This window comes from Otolemur garnettii, unplaced genomic scaffold (assembly GCF_000181295.1).
Source record: "Otolemur garnettii isolate 467f Iridium unplaced genomic scaffold, OtoGar3 scaffold00016, whole genome shotgun sequence".
Lineage (NCBI taxonomy): Eukaryota > Metazoa > Chordata > Mammalia > Primates > Galagidae > Otolemur > Otolemur garnettii.
In genome coordinates, this window is record NW_003852411.1 from 15,211,519 (window position 1) to 15,234,681 (window position 23,163).

The 23,163-nt window shown below is 35.1% G+C and overlaps 1 protein-coding gene across 1 annotated transcript in view; it reads right to left on the bottom strand.

Annotated features, from left to right (window-relative positions):
• Positions 1–23,163, bottom strand: part of RASAL2 (RAS protein activator like 2) — a 205,499-nt gene that overhangs the window by 87,836 nt on the left and 94,500 nt on the right. The window contains exon 3 of the mRNA XM_023510786.1: positions 19,217–19,323. Coding sequence (XP_023366554.1) covers positions 19,217–19,252 — 36 coding nt within the window. The 5' untranslated portion in view covers positions 19,253–19,323. The remainder of the gene's footprint in view (positions 1–19,216; positions 19,324–23,163) is intronic.

Genomic DNA, 23,163 nt, shown 5'->3' on the forward strand with positions numbered 1-23,163 from the left:
TTTTTTTTTTTCAGTTTTTGGCTGGGGCTGGGTTTGAACCTGCCACCTCCGGTATATGGGGCCAGTGCCCTACTCCTTTGAGCCCACAGGCACCGCCCTAGCTTAACTATTTTCTATGACTTAATCAGATGGCCATTCCCTGCTTCACACTTTATATTCCTACAACTCTCTATCTTCTCCACACACTTGCTACTGCTCATGTTCCTTCCCTTCTCCCTGGCCAGATCTTCCTTTCAGATTCTGCTCAGGCATGATCTCTTCCAGGGTGCTTTTACTGATGCCCTGACCCTGCTCGAGATCAGGCACATCCAAGTATCAATAAATAGAGCTAGCCTTACCTCTAGCACACTGCATGCATGCTTGTTTATGTGTCATCAGGCTTCCCCACTAAATTCTGAACTCCTTAGAACAAGGACTAAAGAATCTCTGTATTTCCAGAACAAGTATGATATCTGGCATTTAGTAGGAGTTCAATAAATGTTTTATCAATAAGATAAAATATGTGGTTAAATGAATAAATGTCATTTGGTATTTGTGCTGTGTAAGCACCACCACGGGAAAGCAGGGGATTCTGAATGAGAAAGAGTAGCTTTAAATCCTGGCCCCAGTTCCTCCTAGGGCAGTGGTTCTCAACCTTCCTAATGCTGCGGCCCTTTAATACAGTTCCTATGGGTTGCGACCCACAGGTTGAGAAATGCTGTCCTAGGGGAATGACAGACTGGTCACAACTTCCATATTTCAGATTTCTTATCTGTAAAAGGAAGATTAAAATATCCTCTTTCTGGGGCAATTTAAAGGAGTAAGATAATTTGAATACAAAAGTGTTATAGAAAATAATAGAGAGTACTAAACGAATATGAACCTAGGGTAAGACACTACTGAATAGTTTAGTTGAACACACACTTTTTCCTCCTAGAAACTATAGCACTGAAGGAAGAAAAGAAAATCAGAAAAAAGTTCACAGTACCAGGGATTTGTGGCTGTTTCATTCAGTGATGTATCCCCTTGTGTCTATAGTGATACTTGCTATACAATAAGAGCACAGTAACCATTTATTGACTGAATGGATTTACTGTAGAGTCCTGAGTATTAATAATGGCTAGGTGCTTTCTAATATGTAATACCATTTAATCCATGCAGCAACTTCATAAAGTAGGTATTCTGTAGTTTACTATAGATCACACAGTTTACAGATATAGAGTTAAGGTTTAAACCCAGTATACTGCTTTGTATTTTAAAAGTTTTGTTCAAATATTTACTGAATACCTATTATTTGTCATATACCTAAGAAATAAAAGTTTTGTTCAAATATTTACTGAATACCTATTATTTGTCATATACCTAAGAAAGCTGACATACATCAGTAAACAAAAAAATAAAAATTCTTGCTTTCATTCAGCTTACATACTAGTGGAAGGAGACAGACAATAAACAAAGAAATAAGTGAAAGGCAAATGTCATAAAAAATAGAGTCATGACATTAAGTGGTTAGGGTAGGCCTTATAGTGAAGGATTGATTACATTTGAGTCAAGATTTCAAGAAGGTGCGTTAGCCTGCTGTTATCAGATAGAAAAGCATTCCAGCCAACAAGCATAGGTTGGGAAAAAGCTTTAAGGCAGCAGCATGCCTACTATGTTCAAGAAAGAGCAAAGAAGTCAGTGCAGCTGATGTGAAGAAAGTAATGGGAGAGTGGTGGGAAAAGAGGTCAGAAAAGTAGCAGGATAGTGTCAGTCCTGGCAGTGAGAGGGGATGGTGATACTGCACAGATCTTGTAGGCCACTGTAAAGATCTCTCCTTTTACTTGAACTTGAGAGCGGAAGCCGGTCTAAGGAAGTCAACAATGAGAGATAAAACAATGTAAAACAGTCATTAATAAACTTTAGCTTTCCTGAGAGAAGTACCTTTAACTATGAAAACAAATATGTACTGATTTAACGCAAAGTTCTGAATAAGAATGTGCAATTAATGAACAGTTCATTTTCTTCACCAAGAGTAGAACACATCTCAATAGCCAAGATTATAGAGAAGATATATAACTTTCCTAAGGTCACACAGCTGCTAAATGGCAAGTAACTTTGAGCCTAGGAAGTCTGATTCCCTTGCTATCCACTGTGCTATAATAATTCTCCACATTCTAATTTCTCTTTAAATACTCTAAGCACTACAACTTATTTTCAACATATATCTAATTTCTACACATATTTTTTACTATAGAATTTAGATCACAAAGAACCATGTAGGAAGGCAATTAATAATATGAAGGAATGAAGAAAATAATCAAAAATATTACCAGTGTGACATCTTATTTATAAGAATTTGCATGTAGTTATATGCATGTAGTTATATATATACTTAAAATAAAATCAAATCCTATTGAGTTTACTTTTATATGTAACTGATTCTATGGTCACTGAATATAAAAAAAAAAAAAGCCCCAAGTATAAAATGTAAAAATAGATGAATACTAAGACAAAAATGCTTCTCTCTCTTCCATATAAAATTATGGTATCCATGTCTTATAGAAATATGAAGAGTACAAATGATACTCCTCTACATGCATTCTAAGAATCCAACAGCATAAATAGAAACAAAGGAAAGAAAGACTATAAATAAACTAATTTCATCCTTCTGACTCAAATCTAATCTGAAAATGTTCAAAACAAATCATACCTTCCCCAATTTTCCTTTGAAATGCTGTTGCTACCATCCACAATTCTCAAAAATAGTAAATAACTCATCATTTAAAAAAAAAATTGTAGATTAAAATGACTTACATTGATTAGTTGGTACTTACTATTTTCTTTCAAAATAAGGCTTAAAATTAGCATCTGTCAGTGAAAGAAAAAGTCAAATGTTGCCTTTCTCTGGAGCATGGTAAATGCTAAGATAAAAATTACAAAAATTGTTCACCACCTGCAAATTAGAGTAACCCCTGAAGACTGAACTTGGCTATCTGGGCATGATTGGTAACTGAAATAAAACTGCTGCTATGCCAACTGCTCTCTGAAACCTCAGTGGTGGTAATAAGAGACACTGACTTGTCGGCATCCTAGCACTGCTGCTGTTCCCTTAAGATGGGAAGAAGCAGAGACAGAGACACATGTTATCACCTTCCACATAAAACTACAAGGCTATGTGACAGGACCCTGCTTTAATTCTGCTTGAGACTTGTTCACATCAGTGATCACACAAGGGCTTAAGGACAATATTAGAACAATGCTAAGAAATTAGGTAACTCTAATAGAAGTTCTTTAAAATGCTACACAGCTCACACTAAGAAAATGAACACTACCCTCGAAACTAGAAAGGACCCAGGTGAGAACTATTTTCATTCTTGCATTTCAAATTTTAGTTTAATTAGTAAATTAATCTCTATGTATTTTACATATTGTTGCAGTTCATTTTATCATGGGTTATAATTACCTGAGGAAAAAACTCTATGTCATATATAAATCACTCCTTTTCTTGCTCTCTTACTATAACTTGGGAACACACAGATATTCGATAAATGTTAACTAAATGTAATTGTAGAAAATTAATTGGGAAAAATAAAGAGTAACTGAAAATGTTAAAGTTTACCATTCGGTAATATTTTACTTAGTTTATCTTTCAGTTATTGGAAGTTCAGAAAAAGGGGAAACTCCAGAGGGAAAGAATAATAAACAGTTGTGCTCTATAGTTAAGCAATTTCAATATGGGTAATTTTCCCTCAGTAGTTTTTGTTTCCTTTTTAAAATTTAAGCACTAAAGTGAAAGCAAAAAACTCCTATCATAAATTATAATTGTTTTTATAGCCTAGTTCTAATGAATCAGAATCTCTGGGTGTGGGGTAAAGTGATACTTTTTCACAAGCATTCAATGTGATTCTCTTATTACACAAAGTAAAATTTTTATTATGAAACTTTTAAACATATAAAGCACATAAATTAGTAAGCATATACCTATTAATAAGAGGTATGTTAACTTATTGATGTTCTTGCTATACTATATAATAACATTAAAATTATCAAAACAAATATAAAATGTGTCTTAGATAATTGTTATAATATGTTCTGACTTATGAAGATACAGTATGGCCATAAAGTTCATGTGCAATTTTAAATGAACATGAACTTTATGGCCACCCTGTGTATGTTGATTTGTGAAAATTTGCTAGAGGGGAAAAGAGAAGATGTCTAGCACATTTTCTCTATTACTAATAATGTTCTTTATTTTAGAGACTCATTTTCATCTATTGTATCAGATTTCTTTTTATTATCTTCCTGTTAATTTCAAACCTTTTACTTCCAACTTCTATGTGTTATGTTTTAAAACATCTTTTCTTTCTTTCTCTCTCTTTTTTTTTGTGAGACAGAATCTCAAGCTGTCACCCTGGGTAGAGGGCCACAGCATCATATCTCTTAGCAACTTCCAACTCTGGTTCAAGCTATCTTCCTGCCTCAGTTTTTCTATTTTTAGTAGAGATGAGGGCTTGCTTTTTGCTCAGGCTGATCTCGACCCTGTGAGCTCAGGCAATCCACCCACCTCGGCCTCTCAGAGTGTTAGGATTACTGGTATGAACCACTGCACCTGGCCAAAACATCTTTTCTTTCAAAACACGTTTATTGAGCCTGGAAGTAATGGCTCATGCCTGTAATCCTAGCACTTTGGGAGGCTGAAGCAGATGGATTGCCTGAGCAGAAGTGAGACTCTGCCTCTAAAAAAAGTAGCTGGGCATTGTAGTGGATTCCTATAGTCCCAGCTACTTGGGAGGCTGAGGCAAGAGGATAGCTTGAGCCTAAGAGTTTGAGGTTGCTGAGAGCTATGATGTCACAGCACTCTACTAAGGGCGGGCGACAAAGTGAAACTCTGTCTCAAAACAAACAAACAAACAAAACAACCCCTCCAAAAAGTCCAGATTTATTTAAGTATAAATTCTAGAAAGCAAAATTCACTATTTTTTGTTAGTACAGCTTGACAAACATATATTGCACCACAACAGAGATACTAAACATGTCCATCACCCCCCCAAATTTCTTTGTGCCCCTTCCTCTTAGTGTTAGCCCTTAGAAACCACTATTCTGATTTGTCCCTATAAGCTTTACTTTTTCCAGAATGTCATATTAATAGAATTATGAAGTATGTAGTCTTCTTAGCATGATGTTGCTGAAATTTATCCATGCTATTGCATCTATCAGTTGTTTTGTTCTTACTCTACTACATAGGTATACTAAAATTTGGTATCCATTCCCAAGTAATGGACATTAGATTGCTTCCAGTTTGGGGGTATTACGAATAAAGCTGCTATAAACATTTATGAACAAATTCTTCTGTGGACATAAGGTTTGGGAACCATAAGTTGAAAGCTCGGTTGGAAATTCACAAACATATATAAGGAATAAACGTCAACTCTTTAAGGGAATAGAATTTTTTTTTTTTTTGGAGACATTCTTACTCTGTTGACCCAGGCTAGAGTGCCGTGAAGTCATGGCTCACAGTGGGCTCAGTGATCTTCCTGCCTCAGTAGCTGGAAGTACAGGGGCCCACCACAATGCCTGGCTAGTTTTTCTATTTTTAATAGAGACAGGGTCAGTCTTGCTCTAGTTCAGGCTGGTCTCGAACTCTTGAATTTAAGTAATCTGCCAGCCTCACCTAGGCCAGAGGGCTAGGATTACAGATGTGAGCCCCTGCAATCCATCCAGGGAATAAGATGTTAATGAGATAGCATAGGGAAAGGATATTAAGAAGGGGTAGAATCCCTGATTTTTTTCCCTTAAGATATGAAATAATTTTAGATACAGAAAATCTGGAAAAATAGCACACAGAGTTTTCCTTTGCCCAGCTTCCCTTCTAATGTTAACATCTTCTATAACTACAGTATAATCATGGAAAACTAGGAAATTAACACAGGTACCATACTGACCTAATTTATAGACCTAATTCTAACTTTACCAATTTTTCATGGTATATGTTTTCTATTGTCATTATAACAAAGTACCCCAAATGTGGTGGTTTAAACAGCACAAATTTATTATCTGAATTCTGTATGTCAGAAGTCCAACATAGGTCTTACTTGGCTAAAATCAAGGTGTCAGCTGGTCTGCATTCCTTTTTGAAGGCTCAATAAGAGGAGGATCCTCCTCATAGGACGATCTGTTTCTTGTTCTTTTCAGTTTCTAAAGGCTACCCACACTCCTTGGCACTTTACCCTTTCCTCCATCCTCAAAGCTAGAATGCTGCACCTCTATGACAGTCTCAGCTTTTAAGGTCGCATGTGATTAGATTGAAATCATCTGGATTACTTTAGGATAATCTTCCCATCTGAAAGTCCTTACCTTAATCCTAACTGTGAAAGTTGTGGAGATTTTTGAGGCAGGATCATTATATAGTTTATCTAATTACTCTTTAATGAATGTGGATACAGGTTGCTTCCAATATTTTGTAGTTACAAACAATGCTGCAATGAATAACTTTGTGCATGTGTATTTTCACAGTGTTGGAGGTGTACCTTAAGGCTGGATTCCAAGAAATGGCATTGCTGGGTTGAAAGCTAATTGTATATATGCACTCTTGCCAAATTTTCTATAAAGATTGTACCAGTCTGCCTTCCCATCCACAATGTACGAAAAGTGTCTATTTCTCATAACTTGGACAACTAAATTTGTCACCATCCTTTGGTTTTTGTGAGCCTGAAAGGTGAATTAGTATTTCTATGTTGTTTAAAATTTGCGTTTCTCTTATTTAAAGTGAATGCAAACATTGTTTTCCTATGTTCAGAACAATATTTGAGAAATATCTCTTCATGTCTTTTTTTATCTCAATTATCCTACTGGGTCTTGGTTATTTGTCCCTTTATTTTTAATAGTTTTTTACATGTTATGAACATTCCCAGTCGATTGGTTGTCTTTTAACTTTGTTTTTTGCCATGTACTTTTTAAAAATATTTTTTTGTATAGTCAAATTTAGCAATTTTTTAAATTGCCTCTGGCTTTTCAATAATCATTATAGAAAGCTTTCCCTTAACATTAAGGTTAAGGAATTCATCCATGTTTTCTTTTTTTTGCAGTTTTTGGCTGGGGCTGGGTTTGAACCTGCCATCTCCGGCATATGGAGCTGGCGTCCTCCTCCTTTGAGCCACAGGCGCCACCCCCATGTTTTCTTTTAGGAGGTGCATGTCTTCTTTGTCCCCCCATATGTAGATTCCCAATTGATTTATTGTTTACTTTTGAGTAAGGTGTGAAATACACATTTAATTTTATCTTTTTCTAAAAGATTATTCAATTTTCCCTATACTACTTATTTCAAATACCAATTCCTCAAGAAGCCATTTTTGATTTCTCTAATTGGACTCAGTCTCTCTCACTTCTGATCTAAGACCTTTGGTTTACACTACTGTTTTCTTCTTTCTTGACCTGTAATTATTTCTATTCCCATTTTATGTTACCGACTGAATCTTAACTCCTGAAGGCAAATAGGAAACAAACAAATTGAGCTCATTTTTGTATACCTGCAATGCTTAGCACACAAAGGGCTACCTAGCATATATTTGTGAGATGCTAATAATAACCTAATTTATTAGGAAAAATTGAACTTAAGAAAGTAGGGAAAAATCTAATACATTTGAGGGAAAAAGCCCTCAAGATTATTAAAACCAAATCTGGTGTTTAAGAAGAAAAGTTTGGAATATTCACTTCTGTAGATCACCTCAGTTCCTAGCAATGAGGTATACACTGATTTTCTTAGGACCCTGTGCTAATCGTACTCAAGTTCACAGAGTACGAATATTAAAGAAGATGTCTTTAAGGAATATAATAATGAGAAATTATAGGTCAAAACTAGAAAGATAACACTCTCCCAAAGTGAGATCTATTTGTCTACTGGACAGTCTCCCACAGGTTATCATGGAAGCCTGAAAAAGCATCAGATAATATAATGTAAAAGACATTTTTTTCATTGTCAGAGGAAAAGGAATAGATGAATTTAATTGAAGTTTTCCATTTCTCATTTCTAGGATTCTAAGAATAACAGCATCAAAGATGAACAGTAGCTTTGGACCCTATTAGTTATTTTTTTAAAAATAAAATTCTTACTGTCTCTGGTGCAAACAAAGGGCATCTAAAATCCATACTATGGATGGTGGTGAGAAAAGGTATAATATGAAACAATATAATTACTTTCTACTAATGTCTATCAGTATAGACTTTTTAAAAAAAGTATAAAATAGAAGAGTGGGGAAAGAAGAGAGAAATACATTATGGAAAAGATTTTATTGGGCATATTTATATTACATCTGGAGGCTATTTCTTAATTGTACTGTTTCTAATACTGCAAACAATTTTTCCATTATGAATTTAGGCAGCAAAATATTCAAAAATTGGTCCTAACTACATAGTACCTTTTTATCTGCAAACATCTAAAGATTTTAAAAGATATGTAATATTTCATTATGAAAAAGAAATCATAGACCTTAGAGGAAATCAATTTGTTCTTAGTCATACAAGTGAGATGCTAGCTGAACATACACTAAAAAAAATATAGTTTTTACCATTCCTTTGCCTATTCTAGGTATAAGTCAAAAATGCCAGTACTGGTTCGGTGCCCGTGGCTCAGTAGTTAGGGCACTGGCCACATACACTGGGGCTGGCGGGTTCAAAACCAGCCTGGGCCCAGCTAAACAACAATGACAACTACAAAACAAAAATAATAGCCAGGTGTTATGGCAGGCGCCTGGAGTCCCTCCTTTCTTGGGAGGCTGAGGCAAGAAAATCGCCCAAGAGTTTGAGGTTGCTGTGAGCTAAGATGTAATAGCACTCTACTGAGGGTGACATAGTGAGACTCTGTCTCAAAAAAGTAAAATGCTAGTACTATGAAATCCTAGCTCTAGCACTCTGACAGAATTAAAAAGGCAGAGTGACACAGGCCCTAAATTACATGATAAGAAGCGAGATCAAAGCTTTTTTTCATTGTAGCCACCTGACTTTAATGGGAAAATGCTCCTGAGTAACAGTGGTCTCACTGAGTACGTAACATATGAGCCCAGGTAGCTAGGACAGGTTATCAGGTTTTGAACGTCACTTCTGCTGACTGTACTCTTTTTCCCATTGAACTTTAATTAATTAATTAATAAAGCTGGAATGCAGTTCATGATCATAGCTCACTGTAAGCTCAAACTCCTGGGCTCAAGTGATCCTCCCACCTCTGCCTCCTGAGAAGCTGGGACCACAGGAATGTGCCACTGCAAATGGTCCCACTAAATTTTTAGAGTTGAAAGGTAGACCACATTTGTACACATCCAAAATTATACTTTGAATGAGAAACAAACTAAGAAAGACAGTCCCTGTGAGTTATTCTCAGTCTCACAGGGCTTCCATAGAAAGAGACCCTTAAAAAAAAAAAGCAGTATACAGTGTTGATTAATTTTAAATCACCAACTAATAATGAAGATACTATGGCATAAGTGCTTAGTGTCTTTGCAATATGTATCCTTGGATAATCATGAATGCTACTCATAGATTAAAATCATTTTCATAAACAGAGTAGGAAAAAAAAGGTCAGTGCTAAAGTTGTACACATATTAGTTCTCATCTTTTTATAAAATGAATAAAATATTGTTGAGCATGCATTTCCAATAAGTTTACTTATAAGAATGTTTTGATGTATGACTATGAAACATTCAGTAACATAAAAGTTTTATTTTTTTATTTTTTAAATTAAAGTTTATTGCTCTTTTTCTTTTTTGCAGTTTTTGGCCAGGGCCAGGTTTGAACACACCGCCTCTGGTATATGGGGCCAGTGCCCTACTCCTTTGAGCCACAGGCGCCACCCAACATAAAAGTTTTTAAAAAATGAAATAAAAACCCAAACTTTTTTTTTTTTTTTTTTGAGACAGTCTCTCACTTTGTTGTGCTTGGTAGAGTGCTGTAGCATCATAGCTCACAGTAACCTTAAACTCTAGGGCTCAAGCCATCTTCTTGCCTCAGCCTCCCAAGTAGCTGAATTAGAAGAGAGGCAGACAAGAAAATCTGGTGACTGAATCTGAGAGAAAGGGAAGAGTATATTATGAAGAGTATATAATGAATCTTAGACTTTTGGTTCTGGGAACTGAAGAAATCTGCAGCACTACAAAGTTAGAAGTTCAAGAGAAAAAGTTTTAGGAAAACATTAAGCGAATGCAATGAAGGGCAAGCTTAGTTTACATTACTATGTGACATCAGCTCCAAGCCTCAGCAGAATACAGAGGATTGTTAGTTAAAGGGAAGTTTGCCAAGACAGCATCCCTTCTGTTTCCTACTTTGTTCATCATTAATTTCATTGCTATATAGAAGTCATAAAACTTTTTTTACCTTCAAGTTTTCTATTTGTTTTAAATTTCAGATTAATATGAGTGTGCGAATGATTAGGTTACATTGTTTGTGTTTGTTAGGTAAAGTTGTAGTTTAGCCATTCATTATAGTAAGGGTGTACTGTATACCCTTATATTGTGCACGTTAGGTGAGAGCTTACCAAACTTCCTCCCTTCTCCCTTTCCGTCTGCCCCTTAACCCTTACTTGAATTTAATTGTGTTTTTCTGTGTGCGTGTGTGTAGTTGTTTCTCTATTGGTTTCATATTAGTATTGAGTACACAGGATACTTGCTTTTCCATTCTTGTGATACATTACTAATAAAACAACTCTTAATATGAGATCTCAGTATCATTCCATAAAACAAGCACACATATAAAACATCTCATAAGAATGTAGAGGCAGAGGTAGACTATATAAGATAAAAAAGTGAAACTAAAAGATACAAACTTATGGAAGAAATTATAAAGTATACTATACATGTGTAGTATATAAGTAACTCAAGACACAAAAATTTGTTAATTTGTAAATATTAAAAAATTCACATGACAACTCCATACTTTGCTTTTTTAAAAAGCTAAATGTTATTTCCCCATTTCTACATTCTTGAATAAAAGTATATAGTACTATCTACATTATACTAGGCAAAATTATGGTAGTGTGTAAAAATGCAAATATGTAAAAATATCAGTAATGATTACCTAAAAAGATTTGTAGATAATAAGCGGCCAAATATGTTATGCAATGCATTTTGGTGTCCTTTCCCCAAATACACTCTCTTTAACCGAATATTCCTAAAACATTAATATTTCAATTTATAATCAATAAAAATTATTAATAAGATATCTTATTTATTGTGATATAATTTTTTTTTTCTGAGACAGAGTTTCACTATGTTGCCCTCGATAGAATGTCGTGGCATCACAGCTCACAGCAACCTCAAACTCTTGTGCTTAAGTGATTCTCGTTTTTTAGCCTCCCAAGTAGCTGGGATTATAGGCACCCACCATGACGCCCATCTATTTTTTGGTTGCAGTTTGGTTAAGCTGGCCTGGGCCGGATTTGAACCCGCCAGCCTGGGTCTATGTGGCCGGCGCCCTACCCACTGAGCACGAGTGCCGCCCTTTGATATAATTCTTGTACCATAAAATTCATCCTTTTAAAATGTACAATTCAGTGGTTTCTGTACATTCAAAACGTTGTGCAACCATTGCTACAGTCTAATTCCAGAACATTTCATTTCCCCAAATAGAAACCGCACACTCATTAACATTCACCTTCCATTTCCCCCTCCTCTGGCTTATGATAACCGTTAATCTGTCTTTATAGATTTGCCTGTTCTGGACATTTCATATAAATGGAGTCATACAATGTGTGGCCTTTTAAGTCTGGCTTCTTTCAGTTAGCACAATATTCTCAAGGTTCCTCCATGATGTGGCATTTGTTAGTACTTCATTTCTTCTTATGGCCAAATAGTACTCTACTGAATCAACAGATCACATTTTGTATATCTATTCTACAGCTGATGGATATTTGGGTTGTGTGTATTTTTGGCCATTATAAATAATGGTGCTATGAACAGTCATGTACATCTTTTGTGTATATATATTTTCAGTTTTCTTATGTATATACCTACAAGTGAAATTGCTAAGTCATATAGCAACTCAATGTTTAACATTTTGAAGACTGTTAAACTGTTTTTCAACGTGGCTACACCATTTTATATTCTCACCAGGAACGTATGAGGGTTTAAATTACTCTACATTTTCACCAACATTTATTATTGTCCCCTTTTTTGGTTATAGCTATCTTAGTTGGGTATCATGTGGAATTTCACTTTGGTTTTAATTTGCATTTCCTTAATGACTAATGATGTTGTATATCTTTTCAATGTACACATTAATCATTTGTATATCTGCTTTTGAAAAATTTCTATTTAAATCTTTTTGGAGGCTTTTCTTTTATCAGCTATTCAAAAGTCTGAGAAAAAAATTTTATAGTGATTTTATTTTATTTTATTTTTTTTGAGACAGAGTCTCACTTTATCATCCTTGGTAGAGTGCCGTGGCATCACAGCTCACAGCCACCTCCCACTCCTGGGCTAAGGTGATTCTCCTGCCCCAGCCTTCTGAGTAGCTGGGATTACAGGTGCCTGCCACAATGCCTAGCTATTTTTTTTGTTGCAATTTGGCCAGGGTGGGTAGCTGGCACCCTACCCACTGAGCCACAGGTGCCAAATACACTTGGTATGAGGTTTCTTCAAAATGCAATTGAGTCGATGCTAATATAAAACAAAGCATTTAATATAAAACCAAAACCCAGTGTACTGGCATTGGTTAGAGAATTAAAGGGCCTTATTATGGTAGGAAGGTATCACGGGAGTATTACTGTTTATCAGCAACGATCATACTTTGCTGAGTATGAGTACAGCTAAGAAGAATAAAATACCTTTTGCATAACTAATCTTAGCAAAATCAAGAAATTGGCAATTTTCTTTTCTAAATCTTTAGATTCTGAATTGAAGGGGGAAAGCATCTGATATCAGTTACACAAATTAGTTATACTTAGTGGTTAATTATGTATTCCCTATTAAGTAGGCATTAGTTCTTTAAAACATTTATCTCTAATTGTGAAATGAAGGGTGTTATGCCTTTCCTCTTCCATTAAGGCTGAGGAGAAATATCTTTACTTCGAAAGGAGAGGGGACTTACATCTATAAGAATGAGCTATAAGTGAGTATATCCCATCCTTTCTCTCAAACATCTCTCTTCCCCTGGGCAGGACAAGTCAGAATCTCCATTACTTAGTGATGCTGTAAACCTATTTCTTCCTAGAAAGAATTACCTTTGGAATTTTCCAAGGACTGAGGAAAGTTTCCCTCATTCTTTGATTCTTTCAAGTTTAGAGTCTTGCCAGTATTTCCTGACAAGCCTGCACTCTCTTTTCGTCCAGGTATTTGCCAATTCCCACCCTGGCCCCTTAAGGGTCCGTATATCTAACAATATTCCTTTTTTCTCTGCTCTAAGAGTCTTAGTTCTAAATTTTACATTTTCCAGGTTAATATTAAAATATCTTAAAAGTATACTCATTCTGATTACAAAATGATTTAAAGGTAACAGTTAACATTAATATCTTCAGACCATAATTCTTCTTTTCTGATATTTCTATGTTTATTGTATTATTTTTACCTTTGGTCACAACACTTGGATAGACATAAAAAATGAATATACATTCATATATTATATATTCATACACATGAATATAAATACAGTCTTTATTTAAAAGAGGTATTGCTGCAGGGTGATCCTATTTTAACTTTATGCAGATGGTCAGTGCAGAGAAGGGAAAAAAATGGATACAGACTCTTTAAACATCAGGGGAAATAACTTTAAGTAATCTAGAATATGAAAGCAATAAAAATACAAAAATTGGAATAGTATTGTAGCTTGATGAGCTCAATTTCATCATTTTATCCCTAAATCTGAGATTCTTAGGTTGGTCAGAGGTCACAGTGCTACAGTAAAACAAATTATTTTGTAAATAAAGAATGGTCTCCTAAACTGCCCATGGCAAATATATAGAAGTGCAACTAATATAAAATGCAGCGATTTGTATATAATAATAGATCATTAAGAAAATAGTGCTTATTAAATTATGCTAGACTTGAAGGCACAAAAGGAAGTGCCAATGTTCATAAGTAAGACATTGACTAAAATAAGTTTCTTTAATATTTTATCAATCCTTTGGACAAATGGTTCTTAACCCTGGTTGCATATTAGACTCCTTTTAGGCACCTTTTAAAAAACAGATTTTTTAGCTGGGTGTTGTGGCAGGTACCTGTAGTCCCAGCTGCTAGGTAGGCTGAGGCAAGAGGATAGCTTGAGCCCAAGAGTTTGAGGTTGCTGTGAGCTATGATACCATAGCATTCTAACCAGGGCAATTGAGTAGGAAAAAAAAAAAGATTCTAGTCTAGAGATTCTGATTCAACTGGTTTGAAGGGGATTGGTATAAGATTGTTATATAGTTTTAAGCTCCTTAGGTGATTTTTATGTATAGCTATATAGTTGAAAAGCACATATTTGGACAATGAACACTTTCTGGTCTTTAAGTCAGAGAAAGACACTTTCTGTCTCTTTGTTTAACTTGGAAAAACACACAGGATATTATAGAAGATTCTATACAAAACAGACCAATACCAGCTAAGTCTGACATTTTGATACTTAAAACGTAACATTTCTTTTTCTGTAGGATTTTAACTTAGTCTACATTTTAAATTTTTGGAGCTGTACTTTCTTCTAAACACTGTGTAAGGGTGTTTTGACTGTCTTTTGTATCTAGTATATTATTTGACTGGTAATGCTTCAGTATCACAAGGATGTGAGCACAAGGAAAATTAGATAGGGAATACACAGCTACTACCTCTGCTTTCTGGTTCTCTTGGCATATGTTTTTAGTGCCTGAATTCTTTCAGAGCCAAAGCTCAAAGCCAACACAAATGAAGCAGCTGCAATGCATTGTGTTATATTCACATGAAAGGCCAACTCAGAACACTGTGTCATGGGGAGAGAACACTCAGCCGAGCACCTGGCCTGGAACACAAACAGCTATCGCTTAAGCCAAAGCTAAATTGAAGATATCATAAAGTATAGGTGATAAAAAATCATAACTATCAATAGTCACTTTATAAATAGAGTATATGAAAAGTCTGTTCCCAAAACTCAGGGATTGGTAAACAAATATATATAATTACAAAATGTGATCGTTTCCCTTTTCTGAATTAAATTTAAGTATATACCTGGATAATTTTTCATTAGTTTACCAAATTGTTCCTTATCACCTCTGTAATATCATTTAAATGTGGTTTTAGCAACATGTAAAATTTACAATGGATGTTTTATTTATAAAAACCAGAAATATACAAAGGCAAAAAATCTAGGAGGATATTAAAGAAAAAATGAGAAACATGACCTTTATAAGAGGCAAAAACTTTAAATGAATAAAATTGTTTCTGAAGCATTTAACAGTCAAAACTCAGATCTGCAAAAGCATCGTGAACTAACTACACATATGTATTTGTACCTAATGAGTTCAAAGAAATAGCCATTGGGGTGAAAAAAAAAGAAATAGCCATAGAAACAAATCCTTAAATAAATTATCTGGTCCAGCATGGTGCCTCATGTCTACAATCCTAGCACTTCGGGAAACCAAGGCAGGAGGACTGCTTGATGTTAGGAGTTTGAGACTAGCCTGAGCAAGAGGGAGATCCTGTCTGTATAAAAAAAAATGGAAAAGATCAGCAAGGTGCAGTTGCACATGTCCCAGATAGTTAGGAGGCTTATGCAGGACTGCTTGAACCCAGGAGTGGGAGGTTTGCACTGGCTTCTGGATCTCCCTAAGGCTAACTACCACTCTTGAAAAATCAGTACTGTCAGCTAAAGGGCCAAGGGTGGGTGCTAGGCTGGCCATCTATTGAATGATAGCTCCTTACCTATTATCCTGGGCTGGGACAGGGACAGCAAGAGGAAAAGGAATCACTGAGGGGGAAGAACCAAGTAATTTACCAATATTTCACAGTACTTATACAACTTTGTTAGCTCTTGAGCCAAAGATATATATTCCAATAAACACATCTCTAAGGCTTCAGCAGCCAGCATAATTTAGTTAAGCTTGACAAACCAACCCACTCAAGAGTCTTGCTTCAACCCACCTTCCCAGCCTTCTCGCTTGCCATTTTTACTCACATACTTTCTGATTCCTATCTCACCTTGCTTTCTATATGCCCTGGAAGCATCAGTCATCCCATGAAGTCTGTCTCTCCCAAATGCTATTTCCTCAATGTGGAATACTCTCCTTCCTCTGTCAATTATATGCTTTCAGGCTTTGAAACACAGCTTAAATATTGCTCCTCGTCAAAGCCTTAACTTATCCACTGGATTATTAATAATTTGTGTCACTAGGTTTACCTATCTCTTCATGAATCTGATTATTTTTCTGTCTCTAGCTAGCTACTTGATTATAGGCTCTATGGGAGTAAAAAATTCTATTGTAGTTCATTTCCCCGGTATCAAACCATACAAACTCCAAGAAGGTACAAATTAACTGGTGAATTTAGCAACACTCTGCCCTAAGAAAGCATTCAATAAATGTGCCATTATAAATAATTTCAGTCAGAACTTACTAAAATCTATCTCATCTGCTTGTATAAGGTGTGAAAATGGAGCTGGAAAGACGAAGGCCCTTTTTAGAGTCCACTATTATTTATTTATTTATTTTTGCTGTCAATGAGTTGTGAGCCCATTGCTCATCAGTATAGTAACGTCTGAATCCCAGAATGCCTTGTACCTGTGCTAAAATATTGTTTCTGTTTCTTCATAAAGTTAACATGGAAACAATCTTCATTGAGATATTATATAAATTACTTAAACATTTCAAAGTTTGGCTCAGTTTGTACTGCTCCATTGTCCATTGTGATATAAATTATAAAATATTTTGAGGTGACCTGAAAATTAAACATTCTTCTAATCAGCAATATATTTAATTGATCTAATTCATATTGGCATAATAAGGAAAATTTTAAAAATGCAATGTATTTCTACAGAGACATCCAAGTACTGCAGTGCCTCATTTATCCAGTTTTTGGTTTCTCTTAAAAATACATAAATTATCCAGCAAGATTAAAGAATCAGGTACTTCGCAAACCAGACTCTCTGAGTAATAAGTTTTATAAACATCTCATATCTTCAAGATTTTAAATCTTTTCAATGGATATGTATCACATTATATTACACAGTCCCACTTAAAAAAAAAACAGCACAACAAATATAATCTCACTTTTTCTCAATGATTATCATTATCAATGTCAATTTCATGTGCTATGCACCATCCTGGAATATAATGGTACCCTAATGCGCTATTAATAAATGTAAGGCTATTTGCCAAGTTGATTCAGATTATTTTTATGATCCTCTGCCTCCTCCCTCTACTTGCTTTTTTTTTTTTTTGAATTGTTGTATCAGTGTGCTCTTCTGGTTATTTTTCAAAACTGTCTAGGTAAGGGCCTATAGTGTATGAACTTTGTGACTGCAATTTGCTAATAGGAGGCCCATCTCTCATTACTTCAAAATCCAAGGTGGAGGAGATTGTTGAAAGACTAACAATTGAGTATGTGTTTTGTAAGCAGTGCTAGCTTTCATGTAGATCCATCATTGCTTTATAACTTTTACTCAAGAATAGTCTTATTATTAAACTTTACTTGTCAATGTATTATTTAAATACAAATGAAAATTATGATTCTTAATTAATTCAAATTATAAAAGCCTGGGCATTAACTTCAGACTCAATATAGGATATACTTCAATGTTATCCTAAAAACAGAGGGATATTTTTCTTCAGTTATTAACTTTTTTCCTTAAAAAAATTAAGAATTCAGGGAGGCGCCTGTGGCTCAAAGGAGTAGGGTGCTGACCCCATATGCTGGAGGTGGTGGGTTCAAACCCCGCCCCAGCCAAAAAAATTGCAAAAAAGAAAAAAAAATTAAGAATTCGTCATTCAGTTCTAGGATGATTATGTAAAAACTTCAAATTCTAACTCAATCTTCTCACCAAACTTTATACATAGATAGTCAGTTTTATTCTACTGATTCCTGCATCAGCGGGGGAAAAAAGCAAAGGAGGGGAAAGAAAAAAAATAGGTAGCTATGTCTATGGAACAAAGAAATTCACAAAAGGCATTAAATATGATATTTTAAAACTCCTGTCATATTTGTTCAACATACGCTTGTGATCTTTAAAAATGAAAAAATCTGTAAAAATTTAAAAGGTGTTATAGTAGCAAATACATACAACTCCTCAAGGCCCTGAGATACAACAAGGAGAAATCTTGCTCTTCAGGGATAAAATTAAATACCCATTTTGATTATCTTACACATGACTATCAGTTTATATATCATAAAAAATCAGTTCTACTTAAAAGTGTATCTCAACTAAAAGAACAAAGAAAGACATATCATATTAACTTGGAGCAATTAAGGGAAAAAAACACCTTTTTTAAAAAATAGAAGTCTATTTCTACCTTACACTGTTTTTCACTGTGCCTAGAATGACGACCGACTTCATGAAGCAATTCTTTTTAATTGTAAAAATAATAAGTTTTCATAAAATGATATGATTAGTAAGTAAGCATGTCTTACCCAATAAACAAAGAAAAGAGATGATTTAAAACCTGGGTTAATCAGAAATATATCAAAAAGGTCCAGATCAGGACTACAACCAGTAGTCAGTTGACCTGATCACTTATGGCCCTTCCATCTCAGCATTCTTTTGTATTTAATACTGATTCTCAGTACCTGCTCAGTTTAAGTGGGTTACTTTTTCAGGGTGTTTCTTAAGCACTTAGATAGTCAAGGCTTAAACAAAGCACAGACCAAGACTTGGGATTAGAATTCACAACTAATTCTCTGTGAATGTGCTCTCCCTCTTTGAGTCTGCTTATGCTCACAATCTGAAACAGAAAAATTTCTATTCCCCTCCTTGCCCTGTTAAAAAACCCTAAACTCCCACCAGCATCTTCACAGAATTTTAACAGGTTTAGCAATTTGGTAAAAGGACATCCGCAAAGATTTATACTCTATAGTTCAGAGGAATGTGAACTTAATGTATCTAGTTATATGCTTTAAATATCCCATATATGAAAATATTTTCTAAAACCTAATTAATTTTATATTGAAAGTAGTAGACATTAACCATAGTTAATCTACATGTTGATAACTCTGCCCCTGATCTCAGTATCATAAAGAAATTCTTTAAGAGAAAATGTCTGCATTCCTTAACAACTACCTCTAACTCTAAGAAGAAAAGAGAAAAGTAAAATAATCTCATAAAGAAAACGAACACTTACTGGTACTTTGAAGGGTGAGGTATTTGCAGTGTCCATGGAATTAGGTTTCTCTGATGTACTGGTCCCTGAGATACTCCGTCTGCGAGGGGACCTTTCTGCTGGCACCTCTGGAAAAAAGGAAAGTTGAAACACTAAGAAGCTAACATTTAGAATCTTTCACTAAACAGTAAAATTCTTGTTTTTTGTAATAAGTCAGTGTGATTTAAAGGTATATTTATTCTATCTCTATATACTTTGTGGAGTTTGAACTATCAAGATACTATAGAGACTTGGTCACAAAGAATCTGCTTCAGTGTGACAACTTATATCTGTATCCATGCATACATAAAAAATAATTTCCTCTGAGCTATGATTAATACTTTTAAGTTCACTTAATATTTACATCTCATAGTATTATCAACCCACTTTTCTATTTGTCAGCAATGTAGGAGTTAACAGAATGAAATGAAATTTCTAATATTCTTGTGAACAAAATAAAAGTCTAGTGTTGCACATGAGTTGATAGTGTTTGCACAAAGGTCAAAGTTCGGTCCTGTGCAGATAACATGATTCACTAGACCGCAACGAAAGGGCCATGAGAAGACTGAAAGCTGCTGCCAAGATAAAATAACATATATGCCTATGCAGATATAAAAATAGATCAGCTTTTCCTTGTTCGGCAATATGACCTTACTAAGATCTTACTCTGGAATCCTAAATCTGTTCTAACTGATCTAACAAATTTATGATTTTGCAGATGATGTGAAATTCTCCTGTTTAGTTACTATATACTGTATTAAGGCTACATTTAAAGATTCATAAAATGATATATACACACACACATATATGCACATACACACAGATGATATATACATATTATACCTTTATCACAACTGCTTCCCATCGCCACTTCAACTGACAGACATATAGGAATCCAGCTTCTCAGATAACATTAGATAATCTCAACATGGACAAGGAAAAAAAAAACACATCCTAAAAAAAGTATTCTGTGTTATCTTCCGGATCTTAGAAAATAAGGAGTAAATCGAGACTCCGGAGACTGACATTTTGATTCCTGCTGTTCTCCCTTTAAAAGACAGATGCAGTTTAAACTTCCATTTCTGGCCTCCTGGCCCCTGGGATCCGTGCTACTTCCACTTAAGAGAAAGCATTTTTTTTCTCTCTCGCTCCCTCCCGGTGTCTTGCTCTTCCCCCTCCCTCTCTACAGCTTGCAGAGAGCAAGCGAGAAAGAAACACACAGGACTGCAGCTATTCAATCAATCGTTCCAACTGCACATCCTCATTAGTTACTTTCAGGCTATTAACAGACATCCAACCACTGCCTCCTCTCAGTTACAGAAAAATTTCACTGTATTACATGAATCTACAGCAAGGAAAAACATTTACTGAAATTTATATTCAGCTAGTGCCAAAAGGACACCATTTTACACAGACCCAGTAATGCACACAAATCAATCCCTTCTATGAAAATCCAATTGGAAGTGCTTATCCTATTACTATCTTTGCATGCTGGACACTGATTTTCTTTTTCACGACTAATCATATTGTCTCAGTGACTTTTTCACCAGTAAAATGTAAGCCAGATTGCAGCATTCCCAGTAAGGGAGAGGTTGACAATATAACGTCTTATATGCCTGCAGTGCAAGAGAGTTCCATGCTATTACTGTATTCTAAAAGTATCATGAATAATGAACTCTCTCAACTTCTAACCATCAGTGGTTAAATGAGCCTTAATATAAAAGCCATTTTCAGAATTAGGCACACATGACTTCTAACGCACATCCCTGAAAAATGGCAGTATAATTAGCTCAGATTCATGGGAATGGCACAAAGCACTGAATTTAAGCAAATCAGCTTGTTTGAGCACACTGAACCGCAAAACCTTCAGACTGCAGGAATGACTTTATGGAGTGACTATCCAAGTTGGGGGATTCTATATGGAGGAGGGGCAAGGCAGAAGGGAAAGGGGGCTGGTGAAGGCAGAAGAAAATCTCGTCTTTACTCTGTTAAGTACCTATAAAGGTGACTTCTTATTTCAAATAAGAAGATACAGTAGATTGTATATTATGCTATAGTATATTTTAGTCTCTGAATATTTGATGAAAAAATCAATTTTGGAGAAAAATAAGTTTCATTAGCTGTGATAAAATGATCTAGTACACACTTTCCTTAATTTGTAATGTTCTGGCTAAGGAAAAAAACTGAAACTCATTTCCTCACTTTCTTCCAAATATCCAATTTTAGTTCTTAGGGATATGAACTCATTACAAAAATTCATTTCAATGCTTTTAACTATTTGAAATTACATTGGCTAAAATGAGCAACCACATTTCAAACTCTAGTAAACACAGTATTCGTTGTACTTTCTTTATCTTTTTGATTCTCCCTCTGTATCATGGAGAAAAAAATCACAACTCTGATGTAGGTTGTAGGATATTACTAGGTCCAGAAAGAAGAAATTAAATTATTCTCGAAGTTTGAACAACTTCACTAAAGAAGGGAGAGGAAGAAAATGAGATAAGGAAATCAATTACAGAAAAAAGAAGTCTACACTATGTTGCTTTCCCAATCCCCACAATATAATTTTTCTGCTGATGTAGAATAGACCTTTGAAATATCCAAGTTCTTTAGTTTTCAGAAGATTCATAACTATTTTGAAGCACAGAGGAAAATATACACCCCTAGACCAATGTCTGCTTAGAAACAAGGTAGCAACATTAGCAAGAGCAGAACAAACAACCTGTCAAATGAGTCTCAGGCAGACCTGCATATTAAATTGGTTAAATTGCATATTAAATTGGTTTATAATCTCTCAGCAACAAGGAAAGTTGCTACTACACTCTTGGAGTTACATTTATGCTGAGTTTGAAGGAAAATATATACTAGTTCTAGAAGCCATATCCTCTACCTCCACTCTTGCTACATACTATTGCACTATTTTCACCTGCAGTAAAATTAATGTTCTCTTCATAGTCACAATGTTTAGTTAGTCATTTAAAATATGCTTATTTTCTAAGACTGAGACAAGAGACATACAGTATTATTTTGGTAGATAAAGACCTGAAACTGCTTCCTTCACTTTATCCTCTAAAAAATAGTATTTTTCATCTTCAAATTGAAAAGCAAAAATGTTATGAAAAGCCTCATTAAGTTTTGAATTTATCTCTTCATTTCCTTTGCCATTAGAAATGACCTGAGATGAGCTGATGACTTACAATGATGAGGGATAACCTCCAATACAGCTTCATACAGGATGACGTATTGAACAAAGAAAACATTTGGATGTTTTTCTTGGCAGCTCTACCAGCTATCTGTATGATTCTGTGTAAGCCATTTCACCTTCCTTGTCTTGGCCGTTATCATTTAATAAACTGGGTTATCCAGACCAACAGAGATAAAGACAAGATCAATGAGTTTATATTCTTTGATGCAAAATTAGTTTTTTGGAAGAAAGGGACTCTTTAAATCTAAGGTGCATTAGCATTATAATGCCATTTTCTCAACATACACATTTTCCTCTATGTCAGAGTGCTCTCCTTGAAAAGTGTAGCAGAGAAATTGTCAATTGGATAATAATGAGGCAAAAGTACTTTTGGTGGAGGATGTGCCTGTTCAACAAACAAATCAACACCTGCCTTAGAATGTCACAGTGTATTCATAAACTTTATTTTACTTACCAGGGAGCAAATGGGAAAAAATTCCTGGATTTCTTATTAAAAAAAAGGAAATAATCAGCTTGGTGCCTGTAGCTAGGGCTACAGGAAATAATCAGCTACGGCACCAGCCACATACACCAGAGCTGGTGGGTTTGAATCCAACCTGGGCCTGCCAAACAACAATGACAACTATAACCAAAAAATAGCCAGGCATTGTGGCAGGCGCCTGTCATCCCAGCTACTTGGGAGGCTGAGGCAAGAGAATCGCTTAAGCCCATGAGTTTGAGGTTG